General features: G+C 31.0%; 1 protein-coding gene across 4 annotated transcripts in view; it reads right to left on the reverse strand.

The window, feature by feature from the left end:
- Positions 1 to 6371: 6371 nt before the first annotated feature.
- The window catches only part of LOC129913609 (centaurin-gamma-1A), a 338022-nt gene continuing 317432 nt past the window's right edge, over positions 6372 to 26961 (reverse strand). For 3 of the 4 annotated variants that reach the window (XM_055992371.1, XM_055992372.1, XM_055992374.1), the window contains 7 exons: positions 12549 to 12690; positions 12350 to 12484; positions 9785 to 11233; positions 9593 to 9710; positions 9307 to 9525; positions 9093 to 9237; positions 6373 to 7938 (listed from right to left, as the gene is read on the reverse strand). In XM_055992371.1, the coding sequence (XP_055848346.1) occupies positions 7585 to 7938; positions 9093 to 9237; positions 9307 to 9525; positions 9593 to 9710; positions 9785 to 11233; positions 12350 to 12484; positions 12549 to 12690 (2562 nt within the window). In that variant the 3' untranslated portion in view covers positions 6373 to 7584. Of the gene's footprint in view, positions 7939 to 9092; positions 9238 to 9306; positions 9526 to 9592; positions 9711 to 9784; positions 11234 to 12349; positions 12485 to 12548; positions 12691 to 26961 lie in introns of all 4 variants that reach the window. The other variant, XM_055992373.1, reaches the window with a different exon arrangement.

The raw sequence follows: 26961 nt of genomic DNA on the forward strand, positions 1-26961 counted from the left end.
TCTTTTGATGTCTCACTTAATGGATTTGGAGGAAATTTTTGAAAATGTATTTTTTTTAGGCAAGGGGTTAACCTTGATTTTTTCTCGAAAATCAGAAAAAAATAAATTTTTAATTTTTTTACATAAATTGATAGGCCTGTTCATTGTGAACTCGTATCTGTAAACCAAAACTTGTTTCGACACTTTGATCCGAAAATATCTGCTTCCGAATGTAAAAAAAAAAATCGATTTTTATAGAAAAAAAAAAAAAATATTTTGATTGCAAATAATTCAGCAACCAGACATCAGAGAAACTTTTGGTTTGCAGCTATGAATAGAGTTTAAAAAGACCTTTCTTTTGATGTCTCACTCCATGGATTTGGAGGAAAATTTTGAAAATGTAGTTATCTTAGGCAAGGGGTTAACCTTGATTTTTTCTCCAAAATTAGAAAAAAATAAATTTTTAATTTTTTTACATAAATTGATAGGCCTGTTCATTGTGAACTCGTATCTGTAAACCAAAACTTGTTTCGACACTTTGATCCGAAAATATCTGCTTCCGAATTTAAAAAAAAAATCGATTTTTATAGAAAAAAAAAAAAATATTTTGATTGCAAATAATTCAGCAACTAGAAGTCGAAGAAACTTTTGGATTGCAGCTATGAATAGAGGTTAAAGAGACCTTTCTTTTGATGTCTCACTTAATGGATTTGGAGTAAATTTTTGAAAATGTATTTTTTTTTAGGCAAGGGAAACTTGATTTTTTTTCGAAAATCAGAAAAAAATAAATTTTTAATTTTTTACATAAATTGATAGGCCTGTTCATTGTGAACTCGTATCTGTAAACCAAAACTTGTTTCGAGACTTTGATCCGAAAATATCTGCTTCCGAATGTAAAAAAAAATCGATTTTTATAGAAAAAAAAAAATATTTTGATTGCAAATAATTCAGCAACCAGACATCAGAAAAACTTTTGGTTTGCAGCTATAAATAGAGGTTAAAGAGACCTTTCTTTTGATGTCTCACTTAATGGATTTGGAGGAAATTTTTGTAAATGTAATTTTTTTAGGCGGGGTTAACCTTGATTTTTTCTCGAAAAACCGAAAAAAATAAATTTTAAATTTTTTTACATAAATTGATAGGCCTGTTCATTGTGAACTCGTATCTGTAAACCAAAACTTTTTTCGACACTTTGATCCGAAAATATCTGCTTCCGAATGTAAAAAAAAAATGGATTTTTAAGAAAAAAAAAAATATTTTGATTGCAAATAATTCAGCAACCAGACATCAGAGAAACTTTTGGTTTGCAGCTATGAATAGAGGTTAAAGAGACCTTTCTTTTGATGCCTCACTTAATGGATTTGGAGGAAATTTTTGAAAATGTAATTTTTTTAAGGAAAGGGGTTAACCTTGATTTTTTCTCCAAAATTAGAAAAAAATAAATTTTTAATTTTTTTACATAAATTGATAGGCCTGTTCATTGTGAACTCGTATCTGTAAACCAAAACTTGTTTCGACACTTTGATCCGAAAATATCTGCTTCCGAATGTAAAAAAAAAATCGATTTTTATAGAAAAAAAAAAAAATATTTTGATTGCAAATAATTCAGCAACTATAAGTCGAAGAAACTTTTGGATTGCAGCTATGAATAGAGGTTAAAGAGACCTTTCTTTTGATGTCTCACTCAATGGATTTGGAGGAAATTTTTGAAAGTGTAATTTTTTTAGGCAAGGGGTTAACCTTGATTTTTTTTCGAAAATCAGAAAAAAATAAATTTTTAATTTTTTACATAAATTGATAGGCCTGTTCATTGTGAACTCGTATCTGTAAACCAAAACTTGTTTCGAGACTTTGATCTGAAAATATCTGCTTCCGAATGTAAAAAAAAAAATCGATTTTTATAGAAAAAAAAAAAATATTTTGATTGCAAATAATTCAGCAACCAGAAGTCGAAGAAATTTTGTAAATGTAATTTTTTTATTCAAGGGAACCTTGATTTTTTCTCGAAAATCCGAAAAAAAATATATTTTAATTTTTTTTTTGAACTCGTATCTGTAAACCAAAACTTGTTTCGACACTTTGATCCGAAAATATCTGCTTCCGAATAAAAAAAAAAATATTTCATTTTATAGAAAAAAAAAAAATATTTTGATTGCAAATAATTCAGCAACCGGACGTCGAAGAAACTTTTGGTTTGCAGCTATGAATAGAGTTTAAAAAGACCTTTCTTTTGATGTCTCACTTAATGGATTTGGAGGAAATTTTTGAAAATGTAATTTTTTTAGGAAAGGGGTTAAATCTTGATTTTTTCTCGAAAATCAGAAAAAAATAAATTTTTAATTTTTTTACATAAATTGATAGGCCTGTTCATTGTGAACTCGTATCTGTAAACCAAAACTTGTTTCGACACTTTGATCCGAAAATATCTGCTTCCGAATGTAAAAAAAAAATCGATTTTTATAGAAAAAAAAAAAAAAATATTTTGATTGCAAATAATTCAGCAACAAGAAGTCGAAGAAACTTTTGGATTGCAGCTATGAATAGAGGTTAAAGAGACCTTTCTTTTGATGTCTCACTTAATGGATTTGGAGTAAATTTTTGAAAATGTATTTTTTTTTAGGCAAGGGGTTAACCTTGATTTTTTTTCGAAAATCTGAAAAAAATAAATTTTTAATTTTTTACATAAATTGATAGGCCTGTTCATTGTGAACTCGTATCTGTAAACCAAAACTTGTTTCGACACTTTGATCCGAAAATATCTGCTTCCGAATGAAAAAAAAAAATATTTCATTTAAAAAAAAAAAAAAAAATTATATTTCGATTGCAAATAATTAGCAACCAGACGTCGAAGAAACTTTTGGATTGCAGCTATGAATAGAGGTTAAAGAGACCTTTCTTTTGATGTCTCACTTGATGGATTTGGAGTAAATTTTTGAAAATGTATTTTTTTTTAGGCAACGGGTTAACCTTGATTTTTTTTCGAAAATCAGAAAAAAATAAATTTTTTATTTTTTACATAAATTGATAGGCCTGTTCATTGTGAACTCGTATCTGTAAACCAAAACTTGTTTCGACACTTTGATCCGAAAATATCTGCTTCCGAATGTAAAAAAAAAAATCGATTTTTATAGAAAAAAAAAATATTTTGATTGCAAATAATTCAGCTACCAGACGTCGAAGAAACTTTTGGTTTGCAGCTATGAATAGAGTTTAAAGAGACCTTTCTTTTGATGTCTCACTCCATGGATTTGGAGGAAAATCGGAAAAAAATAAATTTTTAATTTTTTTACATAAATTGATAGGCCTGTTCATTGTGAACTCGTATCTGTAAACCAAAACTTGTTTCGACACTTTGATCCGAAAATATCTGCTTCCGAATGTAAAAAAAAAATCGATTTTTATAGAAAAAAAAAATATTTTGATTGCAAATAATTCAGCAACCAGACATCAGAAAAACTTTTGGTTTGCAGCTATGAATAGAGGTTAAAGAGACCTTTCTTTTGATGTCTCACTTAATGGATTTGGAGGAAATTTTTGTAAATGTAATTTTTTTAGGCGGGGTTAACCTTGATTTTTTCTCGAAAAACCGAAAAAAATAAATTTTAAATTTTTTTACATAAATTGATAGGCCTGTTCATTGTGAACTCGTATCTGTAAACCAAAACTTGTTTCGACACTTTGATCCGAAAATATCTGCTACCGAATGTAAAAAAAAAAATCGATTTTTATAGAAAAAAAAAATATTTTGATTGCAAATAATTCAGCTACCAGACGTCGAAGAAACTTTTGGTTTGCAGCTATGAATAGAGTTTAAAGAGACCTTTCTTTTGATGTCTCACTTAATGGATTTGGAGGAAATTTTTGTAAATGTAATTTTTTTAGGCCGGGTTAACCTTGATTTTTTCTCGAAAATCCGAAAAAAATAAATTTTAAATTTTTTTACATAAATTGATAGGCCTGTTCATTGTGAACTCGTATCTGTAAACCAAAACTTGTTTCGACACTTTGATCCGAAAATATCTGCTTCCGAATGAAAAAAAAAAAATATTTCATTTAAAAAAAAATTATATTTCGATTGCAAATAATTCAGCAACCAGACGTCGAAGAAACTTTTGGATTGCAGCTATGAATAGAGTTTAAAGCGACCTTTCTTTTGATGTCTCACTTAATGGATTTGGAGGAAATTTTTGAAAATGTAATTTTTTTAGGCGGGGTTAACCTTGATTTTTTCTCGAAAATCCGAAAAAAATAAATTTTTAATTTTTTTACATAAAATGATAGGCCTGTTCATTGTGAACTCGTATCTGTAAACCAAAACTTGTTTCGACACTTTGATCTGAAAATATCTGCTTCCAAATGAAAAAAAAAAATATTTCATTTAAAAAAAAAAAAAAAATTATATTTCGATTGCAAATAATTAGCAACCAGACGTCGAAGAAACTTTTGGATTGCAGCTATGAATAGAGTTTAAAGCGACCTTTCTTTTGATGTCTCACTTAATGGATTTGGAGGAAATTTTTGAAAATGTAATTTTTTTTAGGCAAGGGGTTAACCTTGATTTTTTCTCGAAAATCCGAAAAAAATAAATTTTTAATTTTTTTACATAAAATGATAGGCCTGTTCATTGTGAACTCGTATCTGTAAACCAAAACTTGTTTCGACACTTTGATCCGAAAATATCTGCTTCCGAATGAAAAAAAAAAATATTTCATTTAAAAAAAAAAATATATTTCGATTGCAAATAATTCAGCAACCAGACGTCGAAGAAACTTTTGGATTGCAGCTATGAATAGAGTTTAAAGCGACCTTTCTTTTGATGTCTCACTTAATGGATTTGGAGGAAATTTTTGAAAATTTATTTTTTTTAGGCAAGGGGTTAACCTTGATTTTTTCTCGAAAATCCGAAAAAAATAAATTTTTAATTTTTTTACATAAATTGATAGGCCTGTTCATTGTGAACTTGTATCTGTAAACCAAAACTTGTTTCGACACTTTGATCCGAAAATATCTGCTTCCGAATGAAAAAAAAAAATATTTCATTTAAAAAAAAAAAAAATTATATTTCGATTGCAAATAATTCAGCAACCAGAAGTCGAAGAAACTTTTGGATTGCAGCTATGAATAGAGTTTAAAGCGACCTTTCTTTTGATGTCTCACTTAATGGATTTGGAGGAAATTTTTGAATTTTTTTTTTTTTTTAGGCAAGGGGTTAACCTTGATTTTTTCTCAAAAATCCGAAAAAAATAAATTTTTAATTTTTTTTACATAAATTGATAGGCCTGTTCATTGTGAACTCGTATCTGTAAACCAAAACTTGTTTCGAGACTTTGATCCGAAAATATCTGCTTCCGAATGTAAAAAAAAATCGATTTTTATAGAAAAAAAAAAATATTTTGATTGCAAATAATTCAGCAACCAGACATCAGAGAAACTTTTGGTTTGCAGCTATGAATAGAGTTTAAAGCGATCTTTCTTTTGATGTCTCACTTAATGGATTTGGAGGAAATTTTTGTAAATGTAATTTTTTTATTCAAGGGAACCTTGATTTTTTCTCGAAAATCCGAAAAAAAATAAATTTTAATTTTTTTTTTTGAACTCGTATCTGTAAACCAAAACTTGTTTCGACACTTTGATCCGAAAATATCTGCTTCCGAATGAAAAAAAAAAATATTTCATTTAAAAAAAAAATTATATTTCGATTGCAAATAATTCAGCAACCAGACGTCGAAGAAACTTTTGGATTGCAGCTATGAATAGAGTTTAAAGCGACCTTTCTTTTGATGTCTCACTTAACGAATTTGGAGGAAATTTTTGAAAATTTATTTTTTTTAGGAAAGGGGTTAACCTTGATTTTTTCTCGAAAATCCGAAAAAAATAAATTTTTAATTTTTTTACATAAATTGAGAGGCCTGTTCATTGTGAATTCGTATCTGTAAACCAAAACTTGTTTCGAGATTTTGATCCGAAAATACCTGCTTTCGAATGTAAAAAATAAATATTTCGATTTTTAGAAAAAAAAAAAATATTTCGATTGTAAATAATTCAGCAACCAGACGTCAGAGAAACTTTTAATTTTCAGCTATAAATAGAGCTTAAAGAGACCTTTCTTCTGATGTCTCACTTAATGGATTTGAAAATGTAATTTTTTTAGAAAAAAAAAAAAAAATTTCAAGAGCTGACAGAAACTTTTGGTTTTCATTCAATAATAGGCAATAAACAGACTTTTACTGGTGCCAGCTGATGGATTTGGAAGAATTTTTTTAAAATATGTACTTTGAAGCTCTTAAGTTCTTAAATAAAAAGACAAAAGTTTTTTTTTGCATTATTGTGATTTATTTTCATTTGTTTTTTTTTTTTTTTTTGTTTGTATTGATTTAAAACATTTTATGTAAATTTTTTGTGTATATTTTGCAATTTTATTGTTGTTGTGGTATTTATCTATTTTTATTATATAAATGTTCATATTTCATTCAAGATTTAGAAAAAAAAAATAACGCTTGTGGATTCGCAACAATTTATTAATATTATTCTGTGCTTCGAATTGCATTACATTTTTTTGTATATTTGTTTTTATATTTTAATTTAATGAATTTAATTCAGCAAAGTGTAAATGAATGTTTTTTGTATCAGTTTTTTTTTTTTTTAATTTATTCCACTAGAGCGAGCGATTGTATTTTATTTTTGTTAAATTTTGTTTTATACTAATTCGACTTGCGTAGCTAATGCTTTCGATTTTTTTATGTTTTTATTTAATATTTTTAATTTTTTTTTCTAATAACTTAATATCTTAGCATCTAATTTTTTTGTTTTATATTTTGTTAAATTATTTTTTTTTTAATTGTTATTTATATATATTTTATTAATTTACTGTTTTTCTTCTTCTCTCAGGATATTCCTTATGAAATCCTCTGTCAATACATTTATATTTTATTTATTATAATTTATGTTACATTACAAAAATTTTGAACAAAAAAGAGGTGAATCACATTCAATAAAAAATATTTATAAAATAATAATAATAATAAAAAAAAAAAACATTAAACTAAGGAATATAATCGTTTTTTGTTTTCTCTACACATATTTATAAACCTATTTGAATTTTAACCTTCTTCCAAGGATAATATAGAAACAAATTAAATACAATATAATAAAATTGAATAATTATTTATTTAATAATAAAAAAAAATAAAACAATGAGGATATATCGTTGGAAACAAATACAAAGATTTAACAAAGTTTATATAGAGAAGGTAGAATGTTTATGTGTGTGTGTATGTTTTTAGGTCCATCAAGGAGCATCACTGGCCGCAACAAATAGGAATTGAATATACATATATTTTTTAAAAAGGTAAATATTTTAAAAACATAGAAACAAAAGGACTACAATTATACATAAACAAAAAAAGGAAAAAAATAATAAAAATTAAAATCAACGACATCTTAAAACTAGGTTTACATTTACAATATAAAATACATATTTAGCCCCAAAATAAATATATTTACGGTTGATTTATGAGATTTTTGTTTTTCTTTTTTACTTTCGTCATTTTTCTTATTTTTGTTTTGTTGTTAATGTTTAAAACATAGAATTTTATATAATTTTTTTTAAATAACACCAGATACAGCTTTTTCATAAGGTGTCCCTAGAGTATCCCTTCGTCGAGGTAATGTTCCACTGGCAGTTAGTGGTGCCGATTCAGGACATCCCAGACTTGTGAGTAACTCAACTAAGGCGGTTGTTTCTTCGACACTATAATGGGGTGTTGGAATTCCATTACTACCATTCGATATCGCTGCCGATGAGGAATTCGTTGAGGATGTTGAAGATGTAGTGCTGGTATTGCTTGAGTTTGTTTGGGCTGCTTTAAGAGATTTTGCTGTGGCTAAAGATTGAGCAGCACGTGCATAAGCTAAGCAGGTACGTCCTTCATGATCGGTGTGCTTTATATTGGCGTGATTCTGAAAATTAAGTTTAAAAAAATGGATAAGTTAAAATTATTATAAAACTTAAGAAAGAAATATATAAAATAAAATTCGAGTTGGGCGCCATTTTGTTCAAGAAAATTAGTTCTTCAAATCACAAATCTAAGTCAATTTGAGTTAAGAGCTTATGTATGGCATTAAGGTCAGTATTTTAAAAACAGTTTTGTAAAACTCAGGGTAATACTTGAATCAGGTTGTTTAATATAGAAATAGAATCCAGTAAAACTTGTATAAAACAATGGGAAATTATGAGAAAAAGTTTTTTCGAAAACAAACTTGTTTAATTCTTCACACATTCTAGTCTGTACTGAAATGGGAGTTCATGTTGGACAAATACTTTTTAAAGTACTGTGGTTTATACTGAAAAAGGGCTCATGTTAGACGCCATTTTATAATTTTGGAAAAGTGCTTTTCAAAGTACTGTGTTGGGCGCTATATTGGATAAATATTTTTCAAAGTGGTTCACACTAAAACGGGAGCTAATTTTGGGCGCCATTTTATGTTTTGGATAAATACTTTTCAAAGTGCTGTTGTTTATACTGAAAAGGGATTTCGTGTTGGGCGCCATTTTGTCATTTTGGATGCCACTTTGTCATTTTCGATAAGTGATTTTTAAATTACTCTGTTTTATACTGAAAAGGGAGCTCATGTTGGGCGCCATTTTGTTGTTTTGGGGAAAATGCTTTTTAGATAGATAGATTGATAAGTTCTTTATTTTTTCAATTTTTAAAAGTACTGTGGTTTATACTGAAAAAAAAACTAAGGTTGAGCGCAATTTTGTCATTTTGGAAAAATGCATTTAAAAGTATTGTTTTGAGCGCCACTTTGGATAAATACTTTTCAAAGTACTTTCGTTCACACTGAAAAAGGAGCATATGTTGGGCGCCATTTTATAATTATGGATAAAATCTTTTCGAAGTACTGTGTTGCGCGCCACTTTGTCATCTTGGATAAGTGATTTTCAAATTACTGTGGTTGATTGAAAAGGGAGCTCTTGTTGGGCGCCATTTTTTTGATAAATGCATTTTTAAATATCACTGGATTTCTCGACAGTTCTTTTTTTTAAGAAATGGCACCCAACGTCAAGCTTATATTATAATAACCTATTACAAAAAGTATTTTAAGCTTACCCATATCAGTAACTGAGCAATAGCCAAATTTCCAATAGCACAAGCTAACAGCAAAGGCGTTCGTACATCCCTTGGACTAACAGTTGAGTTTGTAACTTCATTGGTTGCATTTGCAAGAATTAAAATTATTGATTTCATATCAGATCTAAAAAGATAAAAGAAAACCATTAAAATCTAGTAAACAAATTATGTAAATATAATCAATTTTTCTTACCTTATCACTGCTTCAATAAGCTGCTGTCCAGCAGTTGCATTCGTATTTTGATTGCACATTGGTAAAAATTCTTTAGCCTCGTATTTATTTCGAATCCATGATTCTTTTTCTTCTCGACTTGCATTTGGTCGTGGTTTGGGCCTGTTTCGTGTGCATGCTTCCCATACTGAATTTGCCAAACTATTGCCAATTGCTAACATCACACTTAAATGACCAGCACTGTACAGAAAAATCAAAAATTAAATTAATGACTGAATTTTGTTGGATGCCCAAAAAAAAAACTTACGGCCAATCATCTAAATCCAAAGATCTAACTTTGGAAATGTGAGATCCGAGATTCCTGTGAATGCCAGAGCATTCTATACACATTAGAATTCCTAAATTAAGACTCGCCCATTCAGGATCTATAAAAACAAAAAAAAAAAAACAAACAAATTAGTACTCTTTATCTTAAAGGAATTTCATCTTTCAAACTTACTTGGAGCATCACAATCCACACAATATCCATTGCCTGGAACTCGCGTCCTTATCGATGTCATGCTAGCCATTTCACTTGACGTCGCTGGCTTCATCTTACTCGATTCGATACCTTGCAAGGATTTAAAGATTTCCTGTTCGATAGCTGCAACCCAATCGTCTCTCTCCTCACTATTGGCTGCCTCAAAGTGCCATTGTTTACTGTCCAAAGAGACAATATAAAACTCATATCCATCAGAATCATCAACTTCCTGATTTTTCACCCCACTACTCTTCATTCTTCGATGACGTTTCTTAACATTTGGGGTCGGAGCATCCAATTTATTGCCACCCATCAGTAATTGTTGATTGCAAGTGTCACTTGCAATGAAAGTCTGTGAATTGCTATTGCTCATGGCGATTCCCTCATCTCCCGATGTTTGTTGAGAGGAATTTGACTTGCCGGGTTCCCACAGAGTATCAAAGGCGGTAAGAAGACCCTTTTCAGAAAGTTTTTTGTTATCCTTGACAATTGACAAACAGCCAATTCCTTCACTGAGGCCATTTTGGTTTGATTTGCCATTCGAAAGCATCGATGATGTTAGAGCACTGTTGGTTATGATTGACTTTGATCCACGTGGTTTTTGGCCAGGGACTTTAACGGTAACATATTGCAGAGGAATTTCTTTTCCATGTACATCATCCATGTAATCATGCAGAGATGGATGATAAGTTAATCGTCCATCATCACAAAGGGTTACATATTTCTTCTTCCATTCTTTGTTCAGCGACTTGCTGGACCGTTTGTACAGGTAACCCTGTTTCAGAGGTATTGACCTTCCGCTACCAAGTTCGCCATTCTTTGATTTATCATCACCTTTCTTCGACGAGGGGATAAAGAGATTCGATCGTCGTCGTGATTTGCGACTTGTTGTTGGTGTAGAAGTGGGAGTTGGTAAATCTTTACCACCACCACCACTGCTATTATCCTTTCCCGAATCCTTACTCTGTGGAACCAACGACAATGGAGCTAAATTTTCCGCCGATGGAGCTGCCGAATGATGGACTGTTACAGCGCCAGGTGTAAATTTTGTTGTCACATTATTATTTTCATTCGTTACAGTAACAAAATGTTGCTGAGAATGTGCCTGATGATGAGATTGCTGTGATGGATGTCCTGAGATAGCTGCCCATTTTTGTTGTTGTTGTTGTTCGTTATGTACAAAATCTGCACTCATTCGCATCGGGATGTGATGACTTGAGGTTGAGAGTACATGATGCCGATGTGGCAATGTTGCACCGGATGATTGGACAACGGATGGTGTTGAGGCAGAAAAGCCATTTGCTGCAACAGCAGCATTGGAATGATGAAAACTGGCTATGCCAAGGCGTGTTCCTTGTGGTGTAGTTGGTCGAGAGTTGACTGGTGGTACACATGTTGTGATGCGTTGTTGCAGGATTTTTTGACAGGCTGTGAAAGGGAGAGAAAAAAAAAGAAAAAAAAATATTTAGAACATGTTTTTTTTAAATGATTGAGGAAAAGAAATATTCATTGTTAAAATACATTCCACAGCTTCAAATATGCAGTTTCAATTGTTTCATTTGACAAATTTATACTTTTCCATGGTTTTCTTATTCGTTCACAGTGTATTTTTAAGTCTTGTCATCCCAATTGTGGAAGAAAACATTTGTGGAACGTATTTAATTTACATTTTTTTAAATTTCCAAAACTACCTAAATAAATTCATGCGTCTACTCTTTATAGACATGTTCATTCTATGAGGAACCCATTGTGTCAAAATTTTTTTTACGGGATTTAAAAAAAACGTTGTGATATTTGCGTTCCACAGTTGTAGATTTCAAGTGTCAGTTTTTGATATGAAATTTTGCATTTTTTTCTTGATACACCAACTTCTTTATATTCAATGCTAGAAATGAAGTGAAAAGATTGTGGAACTTATTCATTTAGCAGGCGGTTAAAAATAAGAGAATTTCACTGTTTGAAGTATTTAAATTACTTATTTATTTATCATTTTCTTAAGCTCTTCCATTCCTCATAAGTGAAATTTGATTAGGTTCCACAAAATTTTTCCCGACTTATAGAAAATTTTCCTTTATGTTTAAAGTGTTGAAATTTTTACATAATTAGGTCGATATCCAAATGTGGAACCTACACAGTTCGAATGAAAATGAAATATTCATAGAAAATAGTTGGGGAGAAATTTGTATCATTACATTCCACAGCATCTAATCTCGGCAAAAGTAGTTTAATATCAATTCTATAATGAAATTTTACGCAGTGTGGAACGCAAAATAGATGAAAAGTATTAATTTTTCATTTTACGAGAGCTGAGTGCTGGTTTTAAATTGAATTTGACTAAGTTCCACAAAGCTTTTGCTTTCAGATTTTGAAACTTGATGGAACTTGAATAAAAGTGGGACAAATTGTTGAAAAGTTTTGACATTTGATTAATTTATAGAATGTAGAACCTATGTCTGCGAGATTTTCGCAGATTATAAACATCAACATTTCCCTAACAGATTTTTTTTTTTTTTTAAATAAAACAAACAAAGTTTAGAAACATACCATCTTGAAACACACGTTCCACATTAAGGCCATAAGTGGCGCAGGTTTCATAATACGAGCACCGTTTTAAATCATTCGCAAGTTTTCTAGCCCTCGAATCGTCTATCACACGGGGATTTCTTTCACTAATAGCATCTAGAAACAAAAACAAAAAATACATCAAATTATCAAAATTTGGAAACAAAATTGTAAAACTTACCTTGTGTTCCAACTAAAATAATTGGAATTTCTTGGCTATTACGAAAATGCGCCATTTTGGTATAATAACTGTATACAGCGTTAAAACTAGCTTCGTTTTCCAAACTAAATACAAAGATAACAGCATCAACCCAAGCAGCAAACTGGAGAGTAGAAAAAAAGAAAAATTATAATTCGAGTTTATAATGATTAAAAGCCCTTGACAGTGAATTCAATTTTTCTTTAATTGTCCTTGGCTTTGAATAAAATGCATATATTACGAAAGTATTAAGCCACCAACTGAGACTCTGAAGAATAATATCATAGCCCTTGAACAAAGTACATGATTTTTTCTTGTTCAAATTAAATACAAAAAAAAAAATCTACCTTTTGATTTTTTTATAAAATGCGTTTTAAATAAGCAAATATGCCAACATTGAACAAAAGAATAATTGTTTTAACCTTTGGAAAAATCAGTGTTTACCTTAAAAAAAATGCACCCCTTTCACTGAATGTACCTTACATACATTCTCATCTGTATGGTTGCTATACGGTAAGGATAATGAACTCACGACTCAAGTCTCTTCTCAAGTCAATGCGCAGGCAGTTTTTTTTTTTTTGTTGTGTTAGCAAAACATCACACTAAAATCCACACATAATCGGCGTCGTTGTCGCGTCAGTTTGGCTGTCCTGTAGCACACACTCAAAGGAGCCCTTGAAATGTTGTGTTTTTTTTAAACTTTTTTCTTTTAAAATTTTAATTTTTTCTGTTTTTGAAAGGAACACACAAAAACTTTGTTTGGTGTTACTAAAAAGTCACTCGAAATTATTCAAAAGGATATGTAACCCTAATCCGTTCATATTCAGATTATATTTGTTATCAACAAAGAGAAAACTGTTTATTGATTTTATTTTTATTATAAAGCAACAACAACAACACAAAACAAAAAAAATATGTATGGAAATTATATGAGGCAGAGAATATAACCACGAATGTCCTTTGCAGGACGAAAACCAACGATGAACTGAATTTTTATGTTTGATAATGCAAAGCCGGGCCCCCGGTTTGGTTGTCATATGGATTTTCAGTGTTGGCTGGCTGGATGATGATGATGATGACGGCTTGCTGCCTGATATGCCTTTGTGCGGCGTCGGAGGTTTTCCTTGTTGTTGTTGTTGTGTGTGTAGCTGGCTGAATTGCATGCACCCTTGTCGATCAAATGACGAATAAGTCCTTTATATTATCCTACCGCCAACCACCCACAGCATTGCTCCTCATTTTGCCTTGCGGCATAGACTCTGTGCAATCAAAAACAGAAGGACATCGCACATAGAAACACACAGCTTGCAGCAGCAGGCAGGAGTTTGTGGTTGATGACAGGGTTTATGTATTTTCTGCCTTTAAAAAAGTGTTACGAGAAATGAAATTTCATTTTTGTGGTTGAAATAATGAAATATTGAAAATCAGTCAAAAATTTTCACATTCATACGAGAATGAAGTTTGTGGAAAATTCGATCGAAATTAATACGTTCCACAATAATTTGACACTGATTGTTTTCATTTTTAAACTCTATGATAATAAGAAATAATGTAATAGGTAAAAAAATTCATAGATTTCGTGTGGAACTATGTGGAACGTATTTATTTTAAAGTTTACAATTGATTTTTGTATGACAATAATTGTAATTTAAGTCTAAGTGGAAAACAGTCCAGAGACTTAAGACTTCATTCAAGCAATGAATGCATATGCTGCGATATGACGAAACAAAATACATATATGTACATACATATGTTCCACATTTTTTTTCACTTCATATTTATGCCATGAACAGTTTTTATTCATTCGGAAATTGGTTTGACGCTTTTATAAACGTTGTGGAACGTATGTATTTTTAATTTCACAAGAGGTTATTACTATAAAGTAATATGTTCCACCCTGTTTTTTGACGTTAATAGCGAAAAAATTAAGTCAAACGACAGCAGATCGAAAAACCCGACATAGTATTAAAATGTAATGGGTATGTTCCACAAGCACTCACCTCTCGTGAAATGAAATGAATACGTTCCACAATGTGTAAAGAATCATATACCTGGTTGCTGAATATGTTATCGGAAGTAAAAAAGTTAATGGAAGTATTGAAAATCTTAAAATTTGCCACGTAATATTCTAAAAGTAATAACAATTACTCAAAAAATATGTTGGCAACCCTAATTTGTTGTTATACACTCTGCTCTTGGAATAAAATTTTGGTCGAAGTATGTTGCGGAAAGCCGCCATATTTGCATACACAACGGGACACTATGATGCCGGTTGAATGCATGCTGGTGGTGTTCTGATGGAGTTGTGTTGGGAGTCTCAAGTACACGTGGTTCTGTTGTATACGGAGAAAGCAAAAAAAATTAAAACACAAACCACCCTCTCTTTTCATATCTGATATCCTTTTCTGGCACAGGTTTAATAGTGGTGTTATTCCATATCGGAATTGAGAAACAACCGCATAGTCCTCATCAGGATGAGTATAGAAAGCTTCATCATCATTAACCATGGCAGACGACACACAGTCAATGTAGGTATGAGCTATGCCTAACTTCACATAGTATTCCTATAGCAGAAATGCCTATTTTCTTTAAATCATATATAATGGAAGGCCGAAGACGAATTGAAAAAAGAGAAACACCCTAACACTCCTTACCGCTCAATCTCTTTGTCAAGAGTCGACACTGACACTGACTGCCATGTCAGTCAGTCAAGCCTTTTTTGAAGTTATACTTCTTATGGGAGGGTGGGTATGAAAATTTACTTTTTGACAAGAATGTCAAAGGGATTATGACGCGATCACCCTGGGTAGCAGGGCTGTCGTTTCACCTTTAGAGTAGGCAGTACTTTAGTATTTAAAAATGCAGTACGCCGCAGTACGGCAAACATAAAACACACAACACGTTGCAAGTAACATGTTTCATGTGGCAAGTTGCATGTGGCAAGTCGTATGTGGCAAGTTGCATGTGGCAAGTTGTATGTGGCAAGCTGCGTGTGGCAAGTTGCATGTGGCAAGTTGCGTGTGGCAAGTTGCATGTGGTAATTTCCATGTGGCAAGTTGCCAGGGTTGCAAAAAGCTCACATTTCAGCTCAGCTCACAGCTCAGCTCAAATTTGAGCTAGGTACCATAGCTTAGCTGAGCTGAAAGTGAGCACCCCAACTTTCAACGCCTATATCTCGGAATTTTGAAAAAAATGAAAAAAAATTTTTTGATGCCAAAAGATAGCGGGGACTCTAACCTACATTTGGGTACAACTCTCATTCCTGTAGGTCTACGCGTTCTCAAACCGGGAGAACTTAAAAGTAAAAAAAAAAATAGGCACGATTCTGAAAAAATAGGCATGATGTGGCGGTTTAACATGGAAGGCGATTTTTTAAAAATCTGATAATGTGCAAAGCGTAGGCCCATGACACAAGCTATCATTTGGCATCACTCCCAAAAATTGCTCTCAAGCGGTTTAATTTCCAGGAGCATTCAAAGATTCGGGGATTTTTCGAAAAAAAAATTTACCCCAACTTTCAAACGCGATTTTCTCGGAATTTTGAAAAAAATCGAAAAACCGGATTATACCACTATCGGCTAGCTGAGAATATAAGCTTTCATATGGCACCACTCCCCTGTCTCTAGATTAAAGCGTTCCAACGACTATATCGCGGAATTTTGAAGAAAATGAAAATAAAATTTTTTGATGCCAAAAGGTAGCGGGGACTTTAACCTACATTTGGGTACAACTCCCATCCCTGAAGGTCCACGCGTTCTCAAACCGGGAGAACTTAAAAGTAAAAAAAAAATAGGCACGATTCTGAAAAAATAGGCATGATGTGGCGGTTTAACATGGAAGGCGATTTTTTAAAAATCTGACAATGTGCAAAGCGTAGGCCCATGACACAAGCTATCATTTGGCATCACTCCCAAAAATTGCTCTCAAGCGGTTTAGCTTCCAGGAGCGTTCAAAGATTCGGGGATTTTTCGAAAAAAGATTTTACCCCAACTTTCAAACGCGATTTTCTCGGAATTTTGAAAAAAATCGAAAAACTGGATTATACCACAATCGGGTAGCTGAGAATATAAGCTTTCATATGGCACCACTCCACTGTCTCTAGATCAAAGCGTTCAGCTCCCAGAAGTTTTTTCGCGCCCCCAACTTCCAACGCCTATATCGTGGAATTTTGAAGAAAATGAATAAAATTTTTGATGCCAAAAGATAGCGGGGACTCTAACCTACATTTGGGTACAACTCCCATTCCTGTAGGTCCACGCGTTCTCAAACCGGGAGAACTTAAAAGTAAAAAAAATAGGCGCGATTCTGAAAAAAAGGCATAATGTGGTGGTTTAACATGGAAGGCGATTTTTTTAAAACCTGATAATGTGCAAAGCGTAGGCCCATGACACAAGCTACCATTTGGCATCACTCCCAAAAATTGCTCTAAAGCGGTTTAGCTTAGGAGCGTTTAAAGATTCGGGGATTTTTCGAAAAAAAAAAATGTACCCCAACTTTCAAAACCGATTTTCTCGGAATTTTGAAAAAAGTCGTTAAGCGTATACCGTACGTTCTGAACCGCACAACATGTGTAAATTTCACAGAATAAATTGAAAACTACATGGACGCAAGGAGGATGAAAGAATTAATTTATTGTTCACTTGATAAAAATGTAAAAAAAATAAGTGGGGATTAATTACTTAATAATAGAAATTAAAAATATCAAATGAAATTCATTTACATAAAACTGAATGAGAAGTATAACTTCAGTCGCGTGTACATGTGTACACACACTCTTTTTTTTTTGTTTTGCACCAAGAAAAATACAAGGGGGTGAATGAAAAAAAATAGTCTATTCCAGGAATACACCAAGTAGTCAGATCAGAAGTGGGATTGAGGTATATAAGCAGCAGCGAGAGGGATCTCCTTAAGAGGATTTTTCTGTGCGCTTGTTGTGCAATAGTTGAAACTAGTACTTCTGATGGGAAAATAGTGTAGACGGTAAAGAAAAGATAATGACTTCTTGTGCTGTTTTTTTTGTTTTTTTTTTTTTTGTTTTTACATAAGATGAAAAAGTAGAAGAAAAATAAAATTGCCGGCAAGGAGATTGTTTTTCTCATTCGCCTTGAATCATCATCTCTTACTGGAGAATATACACTGAATGTTGAACCTTGAAGTGTGACAAATTGTAGGAAATGAGTGGAAAAGCTAAGGATGACGGAAGGAATTGTGTTTTTTTTTGGTTTATAATTTGTTTTCTTAGAAGGATTTCTTCTCGAAATATTTGTAAAAAATAAAAAAAACTGTTCAAAGGGAGGGAAAAAATGCTCTCTTGTGTAAGTGATGGGGGAGGATTTATATATAAAAGCAATATGAATGTATGCTTTTTCTATCTTTAAATATTAATCACGAATGACTGCAACGAACATTTAAAAGCTTTTAAATATTAAAGACAGAACACAAAAAAAAATGGGAGTAATGCTTTATAGTGCCTTAAGGAAATATCTAAGAATATGGAGGGAGACATGAAATCGCCAGTAGAACTTTGAAGAGCAGTGACTGAGTGCATTTTTTTTGTTGCTGCAAGCTTAACATGAGATAATGAACATTACATCTAGACAAGACACCACTTTTCATTTGCTTTAGGGTAACATGTTTTATACAGGACGACAGGACAGACACCTTATGTTAATGCGTCTTTATGCTTTAGGCCATCTTATGGAATCAAATTTGCTGTTTTGTTTTTAGCCAATGGCTAATAAGGGAGCAGGAAAAAAGTATCAAGAGCGTAAAGAAGAAAAAATGGACAACTATGAAATGAAAACAATGAATACGTTCCACAACATTATTTACGAGTGTTTTTTATTTAATTTTATTTAAACAGTTTTGATAAAAATAATATATTATTCAATTAGTTCAATGCGTTACATTTTTTTTTTTCTTGAAATGAATAATGAATGCGTTCCACAATGTGTAACAAACCATATTTCATTTTTAAACCCTTTACCTGACTGTCGTAAAATAAGAAAATACTTACGTTCCACAACATAAAACTTGTAACTAAGGATATGATTCGAAGGCAATTAGACTTAGGCACTATTTAAAAACTTAAAATGTGTCAATCAAAGAACTTTAATTCTAACTACAGGTTGTGGAATGTAAAGGTGTACAAATTTTACAACTTGCATATTCAATAAATATTTTGATTTTCACTCGAACGAATTGCATATTAAACGGAATTTGTGTCATAAATTTGTTTGAAAACCATTTTAATTCTGAAAATTACAGGAAAAATGAAAGTAACTGCACTTTTGCGGTTTCAACTTTATGAGAGTAAAGCACGCGAAAGTGTTGTTATGCATGCAATTTATTTAAATTGCAAATTAATTGGTATACTATGTTTTTTAAAGTTCAATAAGCCAAAGAGGCGTCCTGACCTTTATGACTCACTACAGTTTTTAATTTAATCAAATTCGACGAAACATGAAAACAGGAAAAATTCAATTTCAAAAGGATAACAAAAAAAAATGCAACTACACAACCTATTGTGTAAAATTTTACTCCAGACAACACACTCACTGTATCCACACAAACTTTTCACTATTTAATTTACTATTTTTTTTTTAGAATCACTATCGTGAACTCCTCCATCTAAACAGAGGAAAATGAAAATGCAACACGAAAAAAAAACTTACACTTTCCCATGTCACCAATTAACATGCAATGTCAACAAAAACCTTCACTTGGACAAATTGGACAAAAGGCTTCTATCTTTTTAGCGAGAGTATAGTCGGTATAAAATTCACATACATGTTTATGTGTAGGTATACAGACTATTCAGACTGTGTATAGAACAGAATGTGTACACTGTACAGCCGCATACACATATATAACAATCGACGGAAATAATATAGCAAAAGTTCATTAAGCTCATCACTATTGAGCAAACTGCACCCTCTCTTTAAACACCCTTGCAAACTATTGCACTATTGTTTTTTTAAAACCAGGGAAGGACTAATAAGAGGTTAATTAAGCCTCCAACTATATGAACTTTTATATAAAAAAAAAACAATACTTTCTTTTAAATGAAATTACACATAACTTTAGGGTCGGCAAGGTAGTTCGAATATTAATATAAGAATTATTGCTTAAGTTTTCAATGTCGGTCACTTGTGTGTCACTAATTCTTCTTCTAAAAGGCTCTAACCGAGAAGAAACTCGATGAGGGTAAGGTAGTGTACATTGTAATGGGAATTAACATTGTAATGAGAAAGAACAGGGTAAGGTAGTTCACATTATAACATGAGAAATTTTCCTAAAGTATTCCATTGTAGTCACTTAGAAGCTACTGATTTGACTTTGAAACTACACTGGTCACAACTAAGGCCCTTTTTCAAATTTTAACTAAAGTTCATTGATGGTAAGGCAGTGCATATTTATACAAAGAAAATATCAATAAAGTTTACGATATTGGTCATTAAAAAGAACTTTTCTTGACAGTGAATTAAGCAAATCCTCCCCTGGCTGTGTTCTACAGTTATTTTCCTATGCATTCCCAAACAAAATGGGGATAGGGTTTTCTAAAGAAACGTGCAACAGAAGCATTTTTCCAGGGATTTTCCATGTTAGCATAAAACTTCGCCCAGAGGCTTTAAATGCATTTTGATTGTAGTACAGGGAAGTTGTGTTGTATTTTATAATTTTTTTTTTGTTTTAAATGAACTGTAAAAGTATTTATTAAGAAGACCTATTAAAAGCGGTAATTTAAAAAAATACTGATTGGTATAAACTGATGTGAAAAGATACATATAATTTAATTATAAAATAACTTGCTGATTTGTATATAAAATGTCCTTTATGATAAATTGAATATTATACGAAATGAGAATGGTATAAACAAATCTATTTTCACAAACTGGTATAAAGTAGTTTCACTAGTCAAATGAGGAGGAATCACGTATGAAATTAAAAAGAAGACCAAATGTCTTTGTTTCACTAAATGTTATGAATGCAAAATGTAATCCTAACTGGTATAAAAAATATCCTCAAACGCAATATCAAAAAATTGTTTATATGTTTGCAGCACAAGTGGAACAACATGCTGATTGATAAAATTTAAAATTAAAGTGAATATACAAAATTCGATTGGTCTTAACTGGTCTCATTATCGACTTGTGATCGATCCTCATTCACTGACTGGTATAAAGTAGTTTAAATAGCCAAATATTACGTGTGCAATTAAAAAAATAAAAGTGTTCACACAAAAAGTTTTGAGTGCCATTTGTAATTCTAACTGGTAAAAATAACTTGTTCGACTGGTATAAACTAATAAAAAGTGTACCACTGCCGAAAGGCACCTTCAACTGGTATAAAAAAAAAAAATGCTTCAAAGTAATTTCTTTACAGATCTTAATTATTATTTATTTGAAAACTGGTATAAAATGGTGTAGCTCAGTTTGAAAGTTAAACACTTTCTTAATTTTTGGAGGTTTTCAACAATGAATCTCGAACTATGCATTTTGAGTGATGATGTGTTATGGAGAAAAAACAAATTTGCAAAAAATTTGTGGAGAAAAAAAAAAATTAAACCATGAACAACAAACAACACAGAGTGAAAAGTTTTATGAATTTTCATACAAAACCGCTGCAGGAGATTTTAACGCAAAACCTATATAAATGTTCATATTCATACATCTTGATTCGCACATTGAGGAACCATCATGTTGCAGTCAAATTTTTTTTTATTTTGGCCACCCCTTTTAATTCATATTTGAAAGAAAAAAAAAATTAATGTTTTTTTTTCGGCTATGGCTATGCAGTTCAACACTCTTCTATACCTAATACAAAAAATCAATTGCCTTGTGAGGGCAATATTTTGATTGCCAACGACGACTCAACTGCAATAAATCCTTTGTTGCAAAGATCAATTGACAGGACGTAGGCACAGTGGTAAGTCGTAGCAACTTGTATAGTATAATAACTCATCAGGAATTAAGTACTTAATTTTTTCCTACCATGAATGGAATTTTTATTTCTACACTTTTTCTAACAAATGAATTCTTCATGCAAATATGCATTGTCAGTCATTAGGGTAAAGTCGGGGGATATGGCACCCATTTTCGTTTTTCGTTATTACTTGAGAAATAAAGAAGACATCTATTTCAAACAAAAGCGGATTTATTTTAAAACTATTTTTTAAATACAAAATAGGTAGATAAGTGCAATTCAAAGATAATTTCTTGTTATTTTTTGCAAAAATAAAAAACATTAAAAAAAACATGATTGAAAAAATGGAGGGTGATATGGCACCCTATTTCTTTTTGATATTTTTTTGTGACACTTGTTGCATGTGTTTTAAAAGACGTACATGAATCATGAGACCAAAAGTGACATTATGATTACTCCCTTATTCCGCACTTTTCAGCCAATCTGAAAACTATTTATCAAACTTTTAGGCTCTGGTCATTTAAGAAGCCTTTTCAATGTAGTGAAGTGTGAAGGGAATCGCAAAATGCTTAGGTCCTGCTTTTTTTTTTTGACATTCAGCAGCTCCAACGGCTGCTGTGATCTGTGTTTTAGTCCACTTGGCCTGGTTTGCTGAAGTTTTTTGTAAATACAATTGTCAGTTGAAAAATAAATAGGTTCAAAAGTAGATGCGGGGGAAATGGCACCGGTGCCATATATCCCGATGTTTTTGGGTGCCATATCCCCCATTTGACTACACTTCTGTTTTTTTCCAATGACACGAATAATCACGTTTGCTTAGTTATGGTAATGAGCAAACACAAGAATATAACCGTTACCGTTCTTTTTGTGTTAAAATGAACCCTCTGCGTCAAATACTTTTGGAACCACACGTACAACAATTTTACACAAAAAAACTTTTCGCCCAAATTGAACTCACTTTTTTGTTTGTCCATTTTTTAAATTTTAGTGACAACGGTTACTGCGGATCCGAATGCATCCACTGATAGCTTACATCAGACTGAATTCTTTTCTGCTCTTTTTGCTTTGAAAAGAAGTCACTAAGTGGGAGATATTGAAAGGGTGCCATATCACCCGTGGTGCCATATCACCCGACTTTACCCTATATAAAAAAAAAATTAAAAAGGATAATGAAAATAGTGCACTATGCGTGGCTTCAAATGATGGTGTCATATTTCTATCCTCGATAATAGACAAGACCAAAAAATACTTCCAATTTTAATTTTTTTTTTTTTCATTTTCGATAAAAAGAGGTGGATTCCCTATATTGATTTTTTTTTATTGATATCGCGTGTCAGAAAATATAGGCGTGTGTGGTGTTTTATACTCCTTTCAAAAAAGGAGGGATGATGATGACACCAGACACAATGTTGTGCCGATGACATGACGGGGTGTAAATTATTTATTTGTTTAGTTTTTTTTTGTTTGATGAAGAATTTATGACTTAAAGAGGGAGTTTTTTATAGTCTTTAAAAACAAGAAAGTTATGATTTTTATGTTTAGGTGGGAAAAAGGTGGAGTAATATTTTTTTTTTGAAATCGTTTGTAGATATTATTTATTTGTAGTTTAAAATTACTTAATTTTTATTTTCTTACCACATTTTCTTATTTTATAAAAATATAATAATGTCTAGGATAACCATAACCCAATAGACAAGAAAAAAAATAAGCAGACTTCATAAACACTCTCGTTAAAAATGAAGAAAAATGATTAAACAGTTTCAAGTCGGTAATAAATAAATGTGATGTTTTCACTTATTTAATGAAATTAATAATTTTTAAAAATAAATTTTGTTAATAAAATTAAGATAAAGACAGATAAAGTTACTTTTTTGTTTTAAAAGAATCCCAGAATAACTGAAATCGTGCAATGAACTTTGAAACTTCCTGAAACTACCTTCCCATTTAGCTAATAGACAAAATTAATTTAAAAAATACAAAAAAATTGTGATTTCACGATGCAATTTTGAATAACTTTCCACACTACTTTACCTACAATTTATAAATTCTTTGCAAAAATTGATTGTGATGCAAAAAAAAAAATTAGCTGAACTATAATTACGAGCAATATTTTAAACAACAGAGTTGTACATTTTATACTACATTTGTTTTCCATTAAAAATTAAGAAAAAAATATTTATTGCAAATGAAAAAAATTTGCATTAAAAAAATGTTATTGCAATTAAAAATGAAAAATATTTGCATTGAAAATAAAATATTTAATGCAAATAAAAGTATTTAGCATTAAATATTTTTCATATTCGTCGAATTTCTTACAATTTTAGTTATTGACCAATTATAACATTAAACATTATGTATAGTCAAATATCCAACATTGTGAGAAATTCGACGAATATTAAAATCAAAAATATTTAATGCACATTTTGCATTGAATTTTTTTTCAATGCAGAAAATTTTTTATTTGCATTAAATATATTTTTTAATGTAAAATATTTTTATGTGCAATTAATATTTTTTTTTTAATGGAATTTTTTTTTAGTTGCAATAAATATTTGTTGTTTAATTTCAAATGCATTTTTTTTTTTAATTCATATTTTTACTACACTGTACAACGATGTTTTACCTACAATGCAACAAAGCATTCATACAATAATGAGAATGACCATTGCAGCTGTTATTTGTAACCAAATCACCCTTTGACATCTAATTAATGAGAATGACTATCAAAGTGTATAATCATTGCATTTTGAATACCCTCGCGAATAACTACAAATATAGAAGATACAATACCTGTCAAACAAATTAGCTGACAAGCGATAAATTTAAATTTATCAAATTAGTTTTGCGCTCTAACATCCATATCGATTTCATGGTATAATCGAATATTTGCTTATGAAATATCTACATATTTGCTAATTTAACCCTTTTTTGAAAGATGTAAGGGGGTTTCTTGCAAAACTGTCACTATTGTGTGTTGTTCTAAAAACGTCATTTAGATTCAAATGACACAGGACATAAATTATCACTCTAAACATCTCTGTGTTAAAGTTTTTTTTTTGTTGTTCGATGTCATTTTAAAGTGAAAATGGTGGAACAAAATGTTTTAACCTCGCCTAACTGCATCATTCCAACCCCGTGTGCCCTTTTTTCATTTTTTGCACTAAGACCAATTTCATGTTTCGCCATTGGGGGTGGATATTATGTGCTTTATTTTTTTTTTTTTTTTTTTTGTAGGTATTTACTTTTTTTTATGGCAAAAAGATTGACCTGAATATCGCGCGCAGGATGAAATCATGAAAATTGCTTTCTTTAGTTCTTTTGTATTTTTTGTGTGCTATGCCATTGTACCCGTGTGCCATTGTTTTGTGAGAGAGAACTTAAGAAGTTCATTCAATCGAATTGATTTCTTTCTTTTAACTGAGAAATAAGGCAGGACGTGATTGTTGGTGATGGTGGTAGGTTGTGGGTAGGTATAGCTTTGGGTATTAAATTTTGTATTTAAAGGGTGGATGGATGCGGCATTTTTTGTTTGTTCTTAGACTTGTTTTTTTTTTTTGTTGTTTTAGGTTTTTTTTTTTTTTTGTAGACCGACAAAGAGAACACAATTTTGATTTTTAAAGTAGGAGTGTTTGAGTACTTAATACCAACAATTTTATCTGTATTTTGTGGAAATTGAAATAGCAGAATGGTACTTGTTATGAATATTTGAGAGGATTTTTTTTTTTTTTTTTTTTTGTAGAATTACCTATGTTTCTATTTGTGATTCAATTTTGATTGCAAGGTTATTTGTAGAAATTTTTATCATTTTTGCATAAGGTTAAGGAGCAATTTATTTATAGAAATCGCAATGAAAATCTACATTCAAATAGCGAGAATTTTTCATCAGGCACTGCGTACAAAAAACCTATCAAGCTTACAAAAAAAAATCTGTGAATTATAAATTCCTTTCACAAAACTGAACTGTTGTGGAATGTAAGTTTGTTAAGATTTTATATTTTGTGAAATGAACTTCAAAGACAATGTGGAACGTATTCAATCATTTTACCAGAAGTGAGTACAATTTTATAGTTTAAAAATGCATTTGGTTTGTACTACTGTGGAATGTATGTTTGTTGAGTGTTTATTAAGTGAAATTGAATTTAAAAAAATGTGGAACGTATTCAATGGTTTCATAAGAAAAAAAGTACTGTTCCATAATTTAAATGTTTATTTGGTTTGTATTACTGTGGAATGTAAAACTGGGAAATTTTCAAATCGTGAAATGAAGGAAGAGTACGTTCCACAATCTTCTCAAAGTCATGTTATCTGATTTCACACAATACATTTTTAATTCGCATCAAATTTTAAGAGCTTTAACGCTTTTAACCCGACTGAAATTTACATTTCCCGGGATATTGGTCACATTTTTCCATTAATTAACTTTAATGAAAAAAAGGTGTCAATTGTTTCACAATTCAACCGATGAAAATAGTTCAAAATAAGACTATGGACAACTTTTCGTCACAATACGGAAAAAGTGAAATGGAAATTTTTCATGTAGACCATAGAATAAGGCGTTTATTGTAGTCAAATTGTTCCGAAGAAATTATTGTAGGAATCTTAAAATTTTTCGACTAAAAAAGTATAGTGAAAACCGAATGGTGGCAACCCTTATGTGAAAAAAAAAATCAATAATTCATTATAAAAATATAATTTAAAAATAAATTATTATTGAAGTCTCAAATACCTACCTACTTTTTTTTTATTTTGGCAAAATGGGACAAGTTGTCCCAAAATATAGAAAAAGTTGGGACAACCTGAATTTAGTCAAAATTCGTCAATAAAAAAATGATTAGGTACATTCCATTCAAAAATATTACATATAAACGACGTAATAAATCTTCACCCAATGGGCAACTTGATGTCGTCACACAATTTAGTCTTAACCCGTGTTTATACTTTATCCATCAAACTACCACATATCACGCACATAAACACGTAAGGAACTATTCATTAGTTATGCATTTCCCCTCAACCTATTTATTTACCTAATAAAATGAAAATATTTCACCCAAATATTCTCATTCCTTTCAAATTATATCATTTAACCTTGAAAAAAAAAAACAAACAAACAAAAATAAAAATCATAAAAAACTTATTTTGTGACGAAATAAATTTAATTTGAATAGTTGGAAAAAGCTTATATAATAAATAATAAAAATATAGGGTAATTTTGTTCGTTTGTAATCAAACACAAACGAAAAAGGATATTTTTTTAACAATTTTTTTTTATTCCATAAATGCACGTGAAAAAAGGACGAAATGAAATGACGCTGACGACACGACGCACGACACCCACTAACATATTAAGTGGCTGGTGTAATAAATAAGGATAAGGATTTCCATGTTATAGTTTGGCGCCACAATGACCTACTCTCTGGAGCGAGGGAAAATAAATGGTTTTTGCATACAAAATGTGACTCGTTCGTTA

The sequence above is a fragment of the Episyrphus balteatus genome, chromosome 3 (genome assembly GCF_945859705.1).
Source record: "Episyrphus balteatus chromosome 3, idEpiBalt1.1, whole genome shotgun sequence".
Classification (NCBI taxonomy): domain Eukaryota; kingdom Metazoa; phylum Arthropoda; class Insecta; order Diptera; family Syrphidae; genus Episyrphus; species Episyrphus balteatus.